This window comes from Vombatus ursinus, unplaced genomic scaffold (assembly GCF_900497805.2).
Source record: "Vombatus ursinus unplaced genomic scaffold, bare-nosed wombat genome assembly UNPS02014798.1, whole genome shotgun sequence".
Classification (NCBI taxonomy): Eukaryota; Metazoa; Chordata; class Mammalia; order Diprotodontia; family Vombatidae; genus Vombatus; species Vombatus ursinus.
The window spans coordinates 10,882,649-10,901,717 of record NW_020954576.1 but is presented as its reverse complement, the minus strand read 5'-3'; the positions used below and the strand labels follow the sequence as shown (position 1 = coordinate 10,901,717).

The window sequence follows — 19,069 nt, the reverse complement described above, 5'->3', positions numbered from 1 at the left end:
AGAGAGACTGTATATATTAGATTGGAGAATGTAGCTTATACACTATATCTCTGTCATACCTACCCAAAGTGACATTAGTAGCCACATAATCACTCAATTGTTGAATTCAGTTAAATTGATTAGGAATTAAAAGTCACTCCAAGAACTAGTCCTGTAAGAAAATCTCTACAATGGAACTACACTCATTTATGAATTATATTTACTGCCATGAAGAACCAATTAATATATAGTACATAGAGGTAGCACAGTCTAGAGGTTAGAATGCTGAAACTGAAGTAAGGAAATTTCATTTTCCTGGGTTTTTAAAACTGCCTGTGACATTTATTCATTAAGTGTGACCCTGGGTAAGTCACTTAATGGCAATGCACCTCAGGCAGCATCCTAACTCTCTGATCAGATTCATTAGAGTACGACTAGAAGGACCAGACATGTCAATTGATACAAAAATATTATAATATTATTTTGAAATAAATATTTTCATCCTATGATCTCTATTTGACTTGTCTTACAGATAAAAATCAAAAACAAAATGCACAGCATCAATTGACGTAATTTAGTCCTTCAAAGCATTCTTAAATTCCAGGGCTTCTAGCGCTAATGAAATAATTGTGCTAAGTTAAGCTGGTCATAGATTGAATATCTGCAGAATTTCTCTGAATTTTACTGTAAAATCACAGATGTGACCCCAGAGGGAAAAACAAAACAAAAAATCAGACCGTTGGAAACTTCTGAAAAAGTTTGATTTTTTTCCTATTGATTGAATTTTTCAGAATAAGGGAAACCTCTATTTGCAAAAGTTGCAAGTTTTTATTGGGAAATATTTAATCAATTAAACAAAAGCTGTCCCCTAGCCTTGGATTTATGTATTTCAGAAAGAGACTTTGTGTCTGACTGCCTGTATTTTATTCAAACACCACTCTCTTCAAAAATGGATACTTTTTGAAAGTTTCTTATTGCAGTTTCATGAAACCACTAATTTTATCCATCTGTACAGTATAAAGGCTAGTGAAACCTAATCTGGTGGTATTTCAGAATGTTTGTTTTTACTGAAGTAAAACATTGCCAGATTGGAAAGCATTAAACAGTGATAAGATAATCCCCCAAACTTCTCTGGGAAGACCAGGAAGGACTTTCTCAAGCTGAAAATTTTCCATTTTCTGTCTGACTTTCATCAGAGTTTATCTCTCATAACCATCAGTTCATGTTTGACATGCACATTAGTTTATTTATCTACATCTCATTTATGACTTCCTCTTCTGTTTCTCTTACCCTCACTAGATGGGTAGGTTTCCATTCCTGCCATAGGGGGATAACAGTTCTTTTACTTTATCTTTGAAATGTCTCTTAAGACAAATGAGAGAACAGGTTTAATCAATTTATTCTTTTGCTCAGCAACATTTATTAAGAGCCTACTGTACGCTAGTAGAATGCATTTTAATCTTTAGAAGCATTTTGTTGTTGTGTTTCAGTCGTGTCCAACTATTTGTGACCCTATTTGGGGTTTTTTGGCAAAGACACTGGAGTGGTTTGCCATTTCCTTCTCCAGCTCATTTTACAGATGAGGAAACTGAGCCAAACAGGGTTAAGTGACTTGCCTAGAATCACACAGCTAGTAAATGTCTGAGGCCAGATTTGAACTCAGTTGATTCTAGTCTGGCATTCTATCCACTGTGCCACCTAGCTGCCTCACTTTTGTATTTTTATCTCTAATGCCTAGCAAAGATTTATAGTAGGTTTATAGTAGGTACTTAATACCTGTTGATAAATTACATGCTAGGCACTGTCCTAGGAACTGGGATGACAAAGACAAAAACCTCAAGGAACTTTACATTTGAGTATGGGGGAAGTACAAAATGTACATAGAAAAATTAAAATATGTACAAAATAGTTTGGGGCAGCTAGGTGGCACAGTGGGATAGAGCACCAGGACTGGAGTTAGGAAGACTCCATGCAGCCTCAGATGTGACCTTGGACAAGTCACTTAACCCCAATTTGCCTCAGTTTCCTCATGTGAAAATAGAGGTAACAATAGCACCTACCTCCCAGGGTTATTGTGAGGATCAAATGAAATAACAGTAAGTGCTATGTAAATATTACCTATCACCATTATTGTAATCAGTTTCTCAGGAAGGGCACTAGAAACTGGAAGGGATTAAGGATAGGCTTCCAGTAGGATAGGACATTTAAACTCAGCTTTGAAGGATGTTGGGAATTATGTGGGAGAGATGAAAAAGGAACAAATTCTCGGTATAGGGATAAGAGATGGAATGTCATGTATAGGAAACAGCATGTAGGATATATGGATTAAATTTATCAACCTGTATGTATTTATTGAACATCTACCATGTGCCCGGAACTTTTTTTAAAAGCATTGTGGAAATATGGAATCAATCAGTATTTACTAAATGCCTACTATGTGCTAATTATTGAGGATGACGAGTAAAATGTATGCTATGTGCTAAGAACTGGGGATAACACATATAAATGCCTACTATGTGTTAGTTACTGGGCACAACAGTATAATTGCCTACTATGTGCTAGATACTAGGTATAACAAGTATAAAGAATGAAACAAGTGAAGTCTAATATGATCTCTGCTCTCAGGCAGTTTTCAATCCAGGTAAGAGACATGAATATACATGAGTCAATGAGAGATTACTTAAGTGCCACATGGGGTAGTATTAATGATAGAGAGGCAGCCTTGAAGCTATAGCTCAAGTCTTGCCTCTGTCATATACTGGCTGTTAGCCTGAGCAAGCTGTTTAACCTCTTAGTGCTTCATGCAACTCTCTAAGACCATAATTTGCAGAAATGTTGCCAATTTGTATTGGGAAAAGGAGTTGCCTTATGAAGGAGCTCCCTGTACCAATGAAATCTTAAGTCTACTTCTTATCCCTATCATACTAGGAGTTTAGAAGAGTAAACTAAGATTGTCAGAAAGTTATATGACATAGTGTAAAGCAGAGGTGTCCAGTTTGGGGCCAGCAAAGTTCTGGAGTGCCCAAAACTAGATTAAAATGTGATTGGGAAATGTTTAACAAAATAAATAAAACTACAATACAATATAGATAATGTTAATTTGTGCTTTTCTAAGTCAATATGTGGGCAGCTAGTTAAGGCAGTGGAGAGAGCACCGGGCCTGAAGTCAGGAAGACATCTTCCTGGGTTTAAATCTGGCCTCAGACATAGACACACTAGCTGTGTGACCTGGGCAAGCCACTTACCCCTGTTTACCTCAGTTTTCCCATCTGTACAATGAGCTGGAGAAGGAAATGGCAAACCACTCCAGTATCTTTGCCAAAGAAACCCCAAATTGGGTCATGAAGCATTGGATACAACTGAAACAACAACAACAGTTAATATGTACCCGCAGGATCCATTTCTATTTGAGACTGACACCACTGATATAAAGAACAATACTGAATTTGGGTCCAGAGGATCTGGATTTATAATCATAGCCTGATATCTCATGTAACCTATGAGACCTTGGGCAATCCACTTCTCAGGACCTCAGTTTCCTCGTTCTGATTTGTATGATGAGGTGATTTGACTTGGTCTGTGAGGTAACTTGTAAATACTATCACATAATTTAAGCTAGGCTTGAAGGATCAGTGGGGTTTATATAGGCAAAGAAGCGGAGAACTGGTAGGGAGCATCAAGGGCAGAGATAGGGAGATGAAAATAAGTATGACGTATGTAATGGGCAATTTGTATGCCAATGGATAATGAAGAGACACTGTAGCAGGAAAAATAAAGGTGTTGTAACACTTCTCCTTCCTGCCCCTCAATTCTCTCCAGGCTCTTGATCTTCCTGAGCTGGGATTGACTCACTCATCCCTACCTGTATCCCATCCTGGAAAGTTGAGATGGTTCTCCAGAAGGATAGCTACAACTTCCTGTTGGGGTCCTGGTGTAACGCAAAATACATGACTATACCCACAATTTTAGCTTGCGAACCCTTTCTGGTTTGCTTGCAGTTCACACAAACCAGTCACAATGACATAATTAACTCTTAAACATGAAACATTAAGTAAAAGCCCAAAGCAGGAATTATCAAAAGAAAACAATCCATCCATCCAAGAGTCACACTCTTACCAATGCTCAAAGAAGTGGATACAAACTAAAGAAACATAGCAGTGAGACATATGAACAGGAAATAGTATGCTTATGATTACTATATGAGTCTGCATTTCAGGACTGGCTGCCTATGGTCTCTTTAGGGATCAGTTTGCAGCGCATGTCACTCATTTCTTTTTTGAGCTTCTCTGCTCTTCTGCTAGACGAAGCCACTTCTTTGCTACTCTCTGGACACTGAGTCAGTGTAAGCCACTCTTCTAGCTAACAGCAGTCTTAAGCCTGAGGCATACACAACTTCCTAGGTCTGCTCTCTTGTCTAGGCACTGAGGTAACAAGTCACTCTTTCTGTGAGAAGTAGTTCCGCTATGTCTAAATACACATTCAGGTCATTGTTATTCATTCATTTGAGACTCTTTGTGATCCCATTTGGTGTTTTCTTGGTAAAGATACTGGAGTGATTTGCCATTTCCCTCTTCAGCTCATTTTATGGTTAAGAAAACTGAGGCCTTTAACAGGGTTAAGTGACTTGCCCAAGGTTATGCAGCTAGTAAGTATCTGAGGCCAGATTTGGACTCAGGAAGATGAGTGAGTCTTCCTTACTCCAGGCTTGGCTTTTTATTCACTGTACTACCTTGCTGCCCATTACTGAGGTCACCTCTTTATAATTGTTGAGGGCTTCCTCCTCTCCCCCTACACCCTCCACCTTAAATCATACTGGGCAGTAAAGGCCAATGTAGGCAAGCTTCTAAAGGTTTCTTCTTTCTCAAGGTATAGATAGTAATTCAGAGCAAGGCAATTTTTCCCAGCTAGCTCTCATTCACACATGCCATTTTCTCTAAACAGCTCCCGGCACCAAAGCTGTCTTCAATCAGATCAGCTCCCTGATCAACTGCAGAGCCCATCTGACTGTGTTCAGTTCACATCAGCTTCTCATCTCCATGGCTTCTGCTGCTCTATGATAAGCTTCTTTTGTTAACTTTTTTAAGTCTTCTCATCTGGCTTCTTAATGACTCTCCTAACTGCAATCAGGACCTCTTCATGTGAAGTAATTTACTTCTCAGGTTGAGAAACTCTAAATTCACATTTCTGTCAGATATATCCAATAGGAATTTTTTTTTCCTGATTCACAGATAGTTTGTTGACTCAGAATTTCCTAGCAATAACCTTCAAAAAGCCCTGAAAATAGTCACGTTCAAATTTGTTGCTGAGGAACAATGCACTATAGCTCCTGCTACCATCAGTTAGTACCTTTCCATCTGAGGAGCAAGCTTTGCTTTTTGGTCTACTCAAAATTTTATATATCTCTTCTCAAGCACTTTTATCTGGAGGGCAGCTTTTCTCTTAGGTTCTCTTAGCATTGTTTGTGTTTCTCCTCTAGATGTTTTTCTATATGTTTCAGACAAAATATCCTTTTTTTCTGTCCTTTTGAATGAATAACATGTCCACAAGAAAAAAGAGCAGCCCCTCACACTAGTATGGTTCTAGTGTGTACACGTAGAGATTGTTCAAAATATCTTGCTGCCTTGAGGAGTTAGCAGGCAGTGATTATTTCATGAACTGTGCAGATAATAATTCATGTTAAATAGCATTTTATGCATGTGAATCTCTTTCCTGTGAGGTAGGTGGCAGGAGTATCATTATCCTTATTTTACAGATGAGGAACCCAAATATTTGAGCAATTAGATGATTTGCCTATGGTCATACAGCCAATCTCTGAGACGAGATTCAAACCCCAGTCTCTTGCATCTAACTCTGACACTCTACTCTTCCTCCTTTATCATTTTATCAGCAAGACATGAAGGACCTGTGTTCTTACCCTCAAGTCCTCAGAGGAAAATTTCACTGTGGACCTGGATGGATGGTGACCCTCAGTTCAGAGGAAAGGAAAGCCTCATTTTCATTATCAGCCTTTCAACTCTTATCTCTGTGCTTCTCCCCAGACACTGTACTTTAGGCAAAAAGAGATCAGCCCAGTAAAACTGATGATATCCCTGTCCCATAAACACACTTGAAATTCCATTTCCTGAGTCACAATTGAGGGGAATTTTTTTCTTTTGTATGTAAATATGAGACACAACATTTAGCAGCATTGCTATCTAAATTATAATTCCAGATTTTTTATGGTGGCCAAACAACACATTAACTGTAAACTTTTTATCAACTTTCACCCATTAAAAAAGAATAAATCACGTTTCCTTGAAAACTTAGTTGCAATTAACCTATCCTTATACTACGTAGAAAGCCCCTCACTTTTTAGTCTAAAGACTATCTAGTCCAACCCCCTTTTTAGATTTTTAAAAAAGATTTTTTGTCTTTTTAATGTACCTCCACTTGTTCACATTGAACCCTCCCTTGTGACAAAGAAAAACACTTACAATAAACAAATAACAACAAAGACAACACAATGAACACATCTGACAACGTGTAAATTCTCTTTCCTCGTCTAGTATAGAAATCCACCATGATGGCCATGTCATCATCAGCAACACTGATTGAGCTCCTGCCATGTGTTTGAACACCATGCCAAGCACTCCTGCTAGAAAAGGCTGTAAGACACAGAAATAATGTTATGTCAATCAATGATTAACAGTTAAAGAGATTAAGAGAAGATATGTTTTATTATTATTTGTTTTCTATGACCATCATGGGTTTTTAAGTTACTCAGAGTTCAGCTCCTTTCAGTGACTATACAATCTACTCATTTTACAAAGGAAAAAGCTGAGCCTCAGAAAGATGAAATGGTTTACTGGGGTTATACAGGTAGCAAGCAGGAGAGCCAGGATTTGAACTCAGTTCTTCTGACTCCCAGTTCCAGTGCTCTTTTCATGAAACCATGTTGTTTCTATGCATTAGGAGAGATTCTAAAAATGACAAGCAGGAAAATGAGGATGTATAAGTGAAGGTGCAAATAAAATGAGTGTGTAACTGTTACATAGGGGTAGGTACACATGTGTATCATCAAAGGCTTCATCTTCCTGCTTTTGAGTATTGGGCCCAGTGATGGACTTTATATCTGTCCTCTCACAACCAGCCTAATTACATTCAGAGAGGTTCATCGCTAAATCAGCCATGGGGAGATCCATTTTTCTCCCACAGTAACTCTTCGATTATGATCCATTAAATCAGAGAAGCTGTGCTCTATGTCTTAAAAGAGTGGTCCATATGTACTCCCTTCCCTGATTGGGTGGAGGGTTGATGACATACCAGTGTCATCAGCAGCAGCACTGATTGAGCTCTGCCATATGTTTGAGCATCATGCCAAGCATTCCTGATTCAAAAGTCTTTAAGATGCAGAAATGACAGTTTATGTCAATCAACAATGGACAGTTAAAGAGATTAAAAGCAATGTTGACCCTTTTATTCTAAGTGATTTACTTATTTGTGTCTGTTTTGTGTGCTCTTTCCAAAGCTAGTGTAGGGGAAGTTTGTTTTAATCCAATTTTAAAATTAGCTTAAGGTACACAAACAAAGTTATCACTTGGCAAACTCAACAACAATCCTCTTGCTGTACAAATGGTCCCTAATGAAAGCAGCAGTCATGTTAAATAGGTCAAGAGCAGAAGTATTAATACAAGCTTAATAGGATCATAGATTTGGAGCTGGAAGGGACCTTAAAGGTCATCAAATACAACTCCTTTATTTTACAGATGAGGAAACTGAGACCCAGAGAGATTAAGTGATTTGCCCACAGTCAGAAAGCTGTTAAATAGCAGAGTTGTTGTTCAGTGATTTTTCAGTTGTGGCTGACTCTTTGTGATCCCATTTGAGGTTTTCTTGGCAAAGGCATTGGAGTGGTTTGCCACTTTCTTCTCCAGCTCATTTTACAGATGAGGAAACTAAGGCCAACAGGGTTACATGACTTGCCCAGGGTCACACAACTAGTAAATATCTGAGGCTAGATTTGAATTCAAGAAGATGAATCTTCCTGACTCCAGGCCCAGCACTCTATTCACCATGCCACTTAGCTACTCTACTAAATAGCAGAACCAAGATTCAAAGCCAGATCCTCTGGCTGTAAAGCCAACGTTCTTTATCAGATATCCCAGTTCTCAAATGGATCTGTGACCTCTTAAATTTGGATGTTCATTTCAACTATGTAACTAGTGAATGTCTAATGGTAGAATTCATACCCAAATCTTTCTGATTTCAAGTCCAGTACTGGTTGGCTCTAAGACAAATACATAGAATAGGATTAACCAGTTATTAATTCAGTTATTAAATTACTAATCAGTTATTAGTGGACATTGGCCTATAAGACACTACTAAAGAAATATATATGTATTCACATACATATAATTCAATGCTTCAAAGACTTTTTATTTCATTGTTATAGGTATTGCCCACACCTATAAAGATCACCCATCCCCTTCCATAATTTAGTAGATTTTGTGAGAGTTGTTGAGGCTGAAAAATTCAAAACCCTGCAATCAACCTGGTGATGAAACCCACCAGACTTTATTAGACTGGTTTGGGGATGAAAGCATACAGTTTGACACTGAGCCCATGCTCAAGGGCTTTCCAGAGCTTTCATTATCTGATGTAGTCCTCAAGAACTCAGAGAACTAATGAAAATCCTATTCTAATACTTCATAATCTCACGAAAACAGCTCCAGCTTCCTAAAAGCTGTGCCAACTAAGTCTAAACTGCCAGATACAAACTGGAAAGGCCTTTAATAGCAACCCGGTGAATGACTGTTATCTGAGGAACTTAATGTTTAAGTCATTCAGTGGATGCACGATCTCATAGAGATGAGGGGGAGGGGGGTATTCCCCACAAGAGCACTAATAGCTCATCTGTGCCTTCTTATTCTGTGGGATTTTTGCTTGCCTTCTCCCCTAAATCCTCCAGAGGATTGACCCAATGTGCTAGATACTTTTTTTGGGGGCTGGAATTTTTTTGCTTTTTGTGGGTGTCAGTACTCAGGCTATTCATCTTTTGCTGTCCCTAACTTTTGTTATGTTGACTTTGAGTGGCCTACTTTCTGTTCCAACTCTACATTTCTGCGTGACATCCTTTACACCACTGATTGCACGTAGGTCATCATTGGAAATAGTCTTCAGCCTAGGTGAGTATCTACTCACCTGGAATCTGAGTACCTACTTAGGTAAATTCTCATTACCAGAAGGCTGGCTAATAGGTGACATTAACCAGCCCACAACTACCTTCTACCAAGGCATGGAGGGGAGGTGTGTTGGTGAACAATTACTCACATGATGGAAAATTATGAAATTTTGAAGGATTGAAGTATATAACATACATATATTTTTATGGAATGCTGATACTAAATCTATATGAAACATACATTTCGAGTCTTTGTAAAAATTATTTTTAAAATGTCTTTCTGTTCTTATTACTGTGCCTCTGTTTGGATAAGTATCAAGAAATTGTTGCTTGTCCATGAATCAATCTGAGAAGATTTCACGGAAGAGAACTTAAGGGGCTATTTGAATGATTGAAGGGGGAACATCTCAGATAACGAGGCCTAGATTGCAACTTAGGAGGAAAAAAATCTGATGAAGGGAAGTTTAAGTGCTTATGAGGTTGTTCTAGCTGTGGAGGACTTGATATAGAGGGTGAGGACTTCAGGCAGAATTGATGCTTACTTCAAGGAATAGCCATCACAGGGATTTCAAAAGAAGCATGCTTTGTTCAGAATAATGGTCTGAGAAGACAACTTTGGCAGAAAGGATCAGTTAGGAAAAGTGATAAGAAGGAAGATGTTGTAATAGTCCAGTTAAGAAATGACCAGAGAGTAATCATCCTACTAGGTCTTAAGTTCCTACTATATTAAAACATCAACAACTTCTTATTAGAATGTAAACTCCACAAGGGCAAAGATAATATCCCATCTCAGTTTTGTTCCTCTCTTAGGGCCTAGAACAGTGCTTTGCACACAGTTTCTTGGATTTCATTGAATTGAATGATCTACAACTTTGAAAGTAGAGAGGGGATTGCCCATCAATTGGGCAGTGGCTGAACAAATTACAATCTATAAATGTGATGGAATGCTATTGTGATGTAAGAATTGATAAAGGGGATGGTTTCAGAGAACCCTGGAAAGACTTATATAAACTGATGCAGAGTGAGTTGAGGAGAACCACAACAATTTAGGTACAATAACAACAATATTGTAAAAACAAACCACTGTGAAAGACTTGGGAGCTTTGTTCAACATAATGACCAACCACAATTTCAGAAGACTCATGATGAAACATGCTGCCCACCTCCTGATAGGGAGATGATGGCCTCAGGATGCAGATTTGAAACATTTTTTTGGACATGCTTGGCCAATATGGGAATTTGTTTAGCTTGACTACACATGTTTATAGGGATTTTCTTTTTCTTGCTTACTCAATGGGGATGGAGCAGGAGGAAAGGAGGTAGAAGGGAGAGAAAGCAGATCTTCATTTGAAAATAAAGTAAAATTTAATTTTAATTTTATTTAAATAAGAAAAAAGAGAAAAAAGGCATAGATAAAGGAAATGTATGTAAGAAGCATTGGAATGGAATAGTGGAATGAGCACTGGACAGAAAGTCATAGATTCATATCCCAGCTGTGATATTTGCTATCCATGTGATACAGGGCAAACTCCTTAACCTCTTAGTCTCAATTTTTTTAAAAAAATTGTAATATTAAGATAATAATACATGTAGCTTCTACCACATAGGTGGTTGTGATGTTGAGTTACTATATATGAAAATGTTTCACAATTATAAAATGCTAATATAAATTTCAATTTTATTACTTCTGTGTACTTTTTAAACCTTAAAGTGGCATATAAGTGAGTTTGTTATTATTATTTTGTTGTCATCATTATCATCATCATCATCATAAGGGTTATATATAATCAAAATAAAGTTGCTTGCCTTTTCAAGGGGTAGGGATGGGAGGGAGGGAGAGAATTTGGAACTCAAAATTAAAAAAAGATTTTTAAAATTCTTTTTACATGTAATTGGGAAATATGAAATAAATGAAAATAATTTAAAAAAAAACAAAAAAATATTGTATGTATAAAACAAAAGAGTTAACTCTAAGACCAGAGAGGAAACCCAGTCAGGTAGTGTGGTTAGGAACTAGGAGTAGGGCAGATAGGGAAGGTGATCTGCTTTGACTGTCTCTTTTTTAGCATTAATGTGTAACAGTCAGGCCAAGATGTCTTATGGACATAAGGTATAGAATATGTGTCTCTCTCACGTGTTTCTGTTGACTGTCAAGCAGTGGTATTTGTGTGTGCATACTTACATCTGTTTTAATTATCAACCCTATTTCATTATCAGTCAGTCGTTTCTGCCAGATGTTCCAGCCCTACAGTGGCCAAGCCCATCTCTTCCCACCACTCCCATCTTTCTCTTACAGATTTAGTAAGCATGCTTACACGAAAACCATTGCTTAATAGTCAGGGAAGCACACAAGAGTTCACTAGCACCACAGCTGACATTCATTTAAAGCACAGCACGAGACACAGATAATTAGCCGCAGGTCACAGACCATCAGATTGACACAGTAAAAATGCCAGTCAACTCTGAGTAGTTTTAAGTGGTGGTACTAGGCACAAAGGATATGGAGACAAAGATGAAATCATCTTTCTTACAGTCTTACAGTCTCCCAGGGAAAGCATGTATCCACATAAGTAGAAAGAAAGTATATACAAAGTAAATACCAGGTAACAGGAAGGGATTAGCATTATTTAGCAAATGGTGGAGATCCGGGGGAAAAAAAAAGTCTCATCCCTTCTTCCAGCAAATGAAAGTGTGCAGTTCTCTATATTGGGATCCTAGCTGTGTAACTGAGCAGTTACAGGCAGCCTTAATCTGATAAAGGAAGAATATACAAATGTCAGGAAAAAAATCATTTCACATTTTGTCACCAGTACATTTGATCTTGGTTTGATGCAATAAATGATTGTTAAATTGAATTAAATTGATTTACACAATCAAGAGCTTGTGACAACATAAGACAAAAGTTAAAAGAAAATTTTAAAATCTTTTTTTTTAAAAGTCCAGACAACAATGAAACTATAATTATAATGCTTCAATTTGGAAGTAATGGAAACTTTTTTTTTTCTGTGCTCAATAAAAATACAGATTGGTTATTAGCAGTGCCAACTACCACCTTTTCTTCTTAACTCTTTAACAGAAGTAGAGAAAACCAGATGCCAGCGTCAAAGAGAACATGTTCTAGGAGTAGTGGGTGCCACTGACCCAAGATGGCCCAGACCTGTAGGACAGTTTGTTCCAGAATGTGATGAACATGGGCATTATGTACCAATGCAGTGCCACCACTCCAGTGGGTACTGTTGGTGTGTGGATCGAGATGGCAATGAGATTGATGGCACCAGGACCGGCCCTGGAATGAGACCCCCATGTAAGTTGTTAACTTTAAACTCAGGGGTCTTGGATGAGAAAACTCCTCATATCACACAAGTGAACCTGGTTTTATCAGGCTATGCAGTAGAAACTAACATGGTTCAATTCAATGACTGCTGATTTTGGAATCGGGGAACCCAGAGTCAAAGCCTGACTCTGTCACTTACTACAATACTATGTGAAAGTGGACAAGTCACTTAAGTGTTCTGTGCCTTAGTTTCCTCTTCTGTAAAATAGGGGTGATCTTAGACTAGGTGATTTTCAATGTCCCTTTCTGTACTAAATTTCTGAAGCTATTGCTTCCGTGATGTTTTAATACAGATCTAATTAAAGACAAAGACCCGTTTCAATACCCACCAACTGTATCTATCAGATGTTCCAACCCTGAACTGGTACACTTGCCAAGTCTACCTCCTACCACACTCTCCAACTATCCTTTCCATCAGCACCATTCACAAACTGTTTGGTCTCAAAGCCCCTTTACATTCTTAAAAATTATTGGGTTATACCTATCAATATTTACCATATTAAAAATTAAAACATCTTAGTACTATTATAAAAATAATTTTGACCTTACAGACTCCCTGAAAGGATTTCAAGGACCCCTAGATGTCCCTGGACTCCTCTTTAAGAATTACTGCTCTACATAAACACATACTCACTCATGGTGTCTTAAGAAAAATTTCAACCATAAAATTATCCTAAAAAGTTTAAGTGTTCCAATCATTAGAATGCCCTTTAGCTAATGAATTGAAGGATTTTATTTAACCCTTGGTTTTAGATATTCACCTTTCTGACTCTTCTCCCTCATTGTAATTGGGATTAGTGATAGTAATCATGCTAAGGGCTCCCTGTTGTGAACTTTCAGAAACTAAAAGCCCAGGGTTTTTAAATTCTTTTCTACTACTGGCCTGTCAGCAGCTCTGATCAGAGTGTATAGATCTGTAGAGCCTGGTTTAGACCTTCACCTCATGCCTTGCTTGCTCAGATGAGTGGGAGTTGATAGCTGTTGAGTCTCAGTAAGTGATCTAACGTCATTTGTTTGGTTTTTATCTGTATCTTAAGACCTTTTAGATACTGAGCAGATTTTCCAAAGACAAAGTAAAGCCATAAAAGTTCCCAATGAGCTTGAATTCACAATACAATGGTGAGGTGGAGTCATGGACTTGGAATCATGAGACCTGCATTGAGTCCTAGCTGTGCCTCTAACTGGCAGTGTTATGTAGCACTGGACCCTTAACCTCTCTTTGCCCGACTTTTGTATTCTCTAAATTAAGGGAGATGGACAATAATGACCATTTACACTCTCAAATCCCTTAATTCTATCATAAATGGCACTCCAGTTACTGAAAGCCAATAAAGTCAACCTTTGATTACCTGTGATAATGTAGAAGACACATAGAATGTCCCAAGATAATCCAGAACCTCTCATGAACTACTAATCTCGTCCTAGTCTGACACCAAACACTTTACCAAAAGGGTTGAGTAGCAAACAACACTAATTTAATTTTTCTTTGTCCCTCTTGCCTTGGTCCCTCTGTTAAATACATTAATGAAATTACCAAGATGACCACCATAACTGACAAAGGATGACTGTACATTTTATTTGTTCTTGCTTGGGGTTGAAACTCACCAGTCTTCTAACACAGAGAAAAGTTACTCTGATGTTGTCAGCCCCAATGCTATAATTACACCTTTCATGTTGGTCATAGGATCATAGATCTAAAGCTATAAGGAATCCTAGAGGCCTTGTAATTCAACCCCTTCTTTTTAGAATTGGGGAAGCTAACAGCTAGATAGGTTAAGTGACTTGCCTCAGGTCACACAAATATTATCAGAAGCAGGATTTGAACCCAGGACCTCTGAATTCCGAGCCAGTTCATTTTCCATTGATCAATACTATTCCCTCTCTGTTCATATTCCTTTGGAACTCAACATAGAGGGAAACCAGGTCATCTTTTCCAGTTTGTCTTTCATGTTTAACTCATACATAGTTACATCTTCTTAACAAATAAATGCCTATTGTTAGGCTGTGGGCTCTTTTGAACCATTGCATTGGAACTGATTATCACCTTCTTTTACCTAGGTCTGAGCACAGTTGCTCCTCCAGTCCACCCTGGACCTTCGGTTCCTCCAGCTGTAATCCCTCTCCCTCCTGGGACACACTTACTCTTTGCCCAGACTGGGAAAATAGAGCGTCTCCCACTAGAAGGAAATAACATGAAGAAAACTGAGGCCAAGGCTTTACTTCATGTCCCTGTAAGTACGTAACTGTTGCATCTGATCATAATATCTGCTTTGGAAAAGACTTGGAGAAACAGTGTGGTCTAGTTAGATAAAGGCCAGAGTTCTTTCCGACACTCCAATGCAATTTTCACTGCACGTGACCTTTAGGAAGTTGCTCTGATTCAGTTTCCTGCTGCTAGAATGGGGACAAGTAGAATGTGGCCTCTACCCAACTTTCAGAGCTGGTTATGAGGCTCACCTCTGAGGCAATTTTGAGATTCTTCTCTTACCCTTTTTTAAAAAAAAAATTATTTTTAATTTATGGAATAAAACAAGCATTTCCATAATATAAGTACAATAAAAAGATGGTTGTTCGTGAAACTGCAAATCTACTATGCACAACTTCCTATTCTTTTCAAATACACAACAAAATTATCATGTAAATTCTTTACTTTTCTTCCCAACCCCCATCCTAGAGATGGCTATCATTAGACACAAGCAGGTAGATAGAATTGTATAAACTGGATCTTGAAAAAGTCTCCTTTTATAGTACACTTCAGTGATGGAGAGCTTGGGCCCCTGAGAGTGTGTTACCTTGTTTCCATCTTTCTACTGGGCTTGTTCTTGCCCTTCCCAAAGAATAAAGTGATTCATTCCACAGTATCGACTTGACATTGCATGCTCACACTTTCCAGAGGCATAGAAACTATTTTTTTTTTGTTTTGGATTTTTTATGGTTCAGAAATAAATTCTTGATATTTGTCAATTTTCTTATTATTTAGAAAGAATTTAATATTGAGTGATATCTGGAAGGCTAAATTATCTGACCTCCTTCTCTATTTTCTAGCAAGAGACCCGACATAATACCTATGGGTCATTCAGATGCTTGGGTTAGAAAAGTAGGCTTTTCTCAAGAGTAGAGGATATTCACTGCTTCTGCTTCCTAACCACTCCTCAACCCTTTGGCAGCTGGCTCCTGTTTGCATTACTCTGCTCAGATTGTTCACATGAAAGTTAACTATAAACCAAGGGACTTTTTTTTCACTGTGAATCCTCCTTGACTTTTCTGTAGCACCTCCTTCCTAAGACTCTCTCTTCTATCTCTCATCTTTGTCCAGATGACTCTCAAATGTGTGTCTCTAGCCTTACTTCTTACCTGAACTCCATTCTAATATGTTCACTACTCACCATCTCCATCTGTGTTCCATGGGTCGCTCCAGCCCAACATGTATAAAAATGAACTCATTTTTCCTTCCAAACTTGCTACTCTTCCTTATTTCCTGATTTCTATTAGTGGCACCATCATCTCTCTAAAGTCATTCAGTCTAGTAACCTCAGAGTCATTTTTAACTCATCCTTCTTCATCATCCCACAAATACTGTCAGTTACCAAGTCCTATCAATTCTATCACTGCAATATCTATCCCATCCGTCTGTCTGCTATCACTCCAGTTCAGCTGCTCATTATCTCACATCTAGACTAGTTTAATAGCTGCATAATCAGTCTTCCCATTCCACAGAATCAGACAGAATCTCAGAGTTGAAAGGAATCTGAAAGATCTCCTGTACAATATTCGCAATTAGTAATCATCTAATCAAAGTGCTGTCCAATGACCTGTGAAGGTCCCTGAGATCCTTTCAGGGTGTCTGTGAGGTCAAAACTATTTTTTTGTGATAATACCAAGATGTTTTCTTTTCTTTTTGGGGGGGGGCAATTGGGGTTAAGTGACTTGCCCAGAGTCACACAGCTAGTGAGTGTTATGTGTCTGAGGCCGGATTTGAACTCAGGTCCTCCTGACTTCTGGGCCGGTGCTCTATCCACTGTGCCACCTAGCTGCCCCTGTTTTAATTTCTAATACAGTAAATATCAACAGCTATAATCTATATAAATAAAAGCATCCTCATCCATTTCTAAGAGTGTAAAGGGATCCTGCTATTAAAAAGTTGGAGGACCACTGATGTAGACTATGCTTTAAGACCTTTAGTGCTGGGGAACACACTCTATTCAGAGACAACTCATCCCACTTTCGAGCAATTCTATTTTTCTTTTTCTTTTTTCTTTTTTTGGCTAGGCAATGGGGTTAAGTGACTTGCCCAGAGTCACACAGCTAGTAAGTGTTATGTGTCTGAGGCCGGATTTGAACTCAGGTGCCCCTGAATTCAGGGCCGGTGCTCTATCCACTGCGCCCCTTAGCTGGCCCTTGAGCAATTCTAGTGATCAGAAAGTGTTTCCTTTCATTAAACCTAACTCTGTCTCTGTGTGGCCTCCACCAATTGGCCCTAATTCTATCCCCTAAAGCCACGCAGGACAAATCTGCTCTCTTTCATATGACAGATTTTTCAAATACTTGATGGCAGCTGTTGTATTTTTTTTCTAAGTCCTCCCTTCTCTTGGCCAAACACTCCTAGCTTCTTCAAGCAATCCTCCTATTGCATGGTTTCCCACCATCTTAGTCACCCTCCTGAGTAAAGTCCAGCTTGTCACTGTTTTACCTAAATTGTGGTGCCTGTAATGAAATACGATACTTCAGATGTGTTAGATAAAGGAGAAAGAAAATCTGATGCTGTTTTGTCAGCCCAGGGCAGAAGACTATAGGGCTATCATTTACCTCCTTCTGGACACTATTTCTTTCTTAATGCAGATTAAAATTGCTTTTTTTTTTAACTACCATTTCATATGTTGACTTACTATGCTGCAAGTAACCTACTAACACTGTCAGATCTTTTTTAGGCTAACTTCTGTCCAGGCTTCCCCCATCTCATACTTAGAAAATTGATTGTTTGAGCCCAAGTATAGGACTCCATATTCCTCCCCATTAAATTTCATATTATTAGATTCACCCCAGTGTTCTAGCTTGTCAAGAACTTTTTAGATCTTGATTCTATCTTCTTGTACCATGTATAAATTTGAAAAGCACTCTTTGCCTTTCTCCATATCATTAATGAAAATGTTGAACAGCACAGGGGCAAGAATAGATATTTCCCTGTCACATACCACTGGATACTTCCCTCCAAGTTGGCATCAATCCATTCCTGACATTATTTAGGTCCATCCATTCAGCCAATTCCAAAACCCTTTAGCTGAACTACATCTTTTCATCTTGTCCACAAGAAGAGACTTTGTCAATGCTTTGCTGAAATGCAAGTGTACTATGTCCGTAGCATCAACCCAATCTACTCTGTTTATTAACCCTGATTTTAAAAAAAAAGGTATGGATTAAAGGAGAAAAGAAGCAAAGCAATGATGCCTACCATGAGGATCTTGCAGTAGTTATGGCAGATGGCAATGAAACCTTAAAGGGTGATGGCATTGGGAACAAAGAGAAAGGGAGAAAACAAGATCTGAAGGATACTATGGCATAGTACTGACAATACTTGGCAACTCATTGAATATGAAAGGTGAGGAGAGGAAAAAACAAAACAAAGATAGTGGCACATGGTAGGTGATTAATAAATGATGATTGATGTGATTGATGATTTTTGAGCATAGGAGACCAAGTGAATGGTGATGTCAAAATAATGGGGTCAGAATATGGAACATCTCTAGGGGGAAAGAAAATTAGGGAGATAGACACATGTCAGTTTTGGAAATGCTGAGTTTTAGGATGCTGGGGGCATCCCAATGGAGATGTCCTGTATTGATGCATAGCTTCATAGTAGGTACTTAATAAATGTTTGTGGATTGGCTGATGTGATACTGGAATGCAGAAAAGAGATCAAATCTAGAGACTCAAATCATCTCTACATAGGTCTCTTCATAATCTGTCAAATGAGGAGCTGGACTAGAGGACATCTGAGATGATTTTTAGCTCTAGTTTTATCATTATCTATGATCTACAATAAAGTGGTAGCCGAAGACACTGGAGTGAATGAGCTTACATCAAAGGAGAGGATGTAAAGGCACAGAGCCCTGGGCAACACCTGCAAGTGTTCAGGAAGAGAACAAGGAGCCATGAAGAAGATTGAGAAATAAGTACCAGGAGATAGCCAGAGGAGAATATTATCTCTGAAGCCAAGGGAGGGAAAGCATATGTAGTAGGATGGAGTGGTCCACAGGGAAGGTTGAGAGAGAGGAAAGAAATGAGGTAGGCAAGCAAACAGTTAGGTAGCCTCTAGCTCAGAGACACTGAAGCAATTAGCTTCCATAAGAATACCTTTTCCTTTGCATGTTTAAAACTAATCCTTTTTTTTACATGAATGTTATTCTTCTTCTTGTTTCCTCCTTAATCTTTTTGCTTTTCTTCTCTACTTTATTCATCTTATCTATCCCCACAACCACTCTTTACGACTGCTATTCTTCCATTCCTTCTTTATCACAAAGGAAAGGGAGAGAGAGAGAGGGAGAGAGAGAGAGAGAGAGAGAGAGAGAGAGAGAGAGAGAGAGAGAGAGAGAGAGAGA

At 38.4% G+C, this 19,069-nt stretch overlaps 1 protein-coding gene across 1 annotated transcript in view; it reads left to right on the top strand.

Moving 5' to 3' along the window:
* The window catches only part of LOC114049373 (nidogen-1-like), a 110,321-nt gene that overhangs the window by 79,329 nt on the left and 11,923 nt on the right, over nucleotides 1–19,069 (top strand). The window contains exons 13-14 of the mRNA XM_027870648.1: nucleotides 12,216–12,443; nucleotides 14,532–14,704. Coding sequence (XP_027726449.1) covers nucleotides 12,216–12,443; nucleotides 14,532–14,704 — 401 coding nt within the window. The remainder of the gene's footprint in view (nucleotides 1–12,215; nucleotides 12,444–14,531; nucleotides 14,705–19,069) is intronic.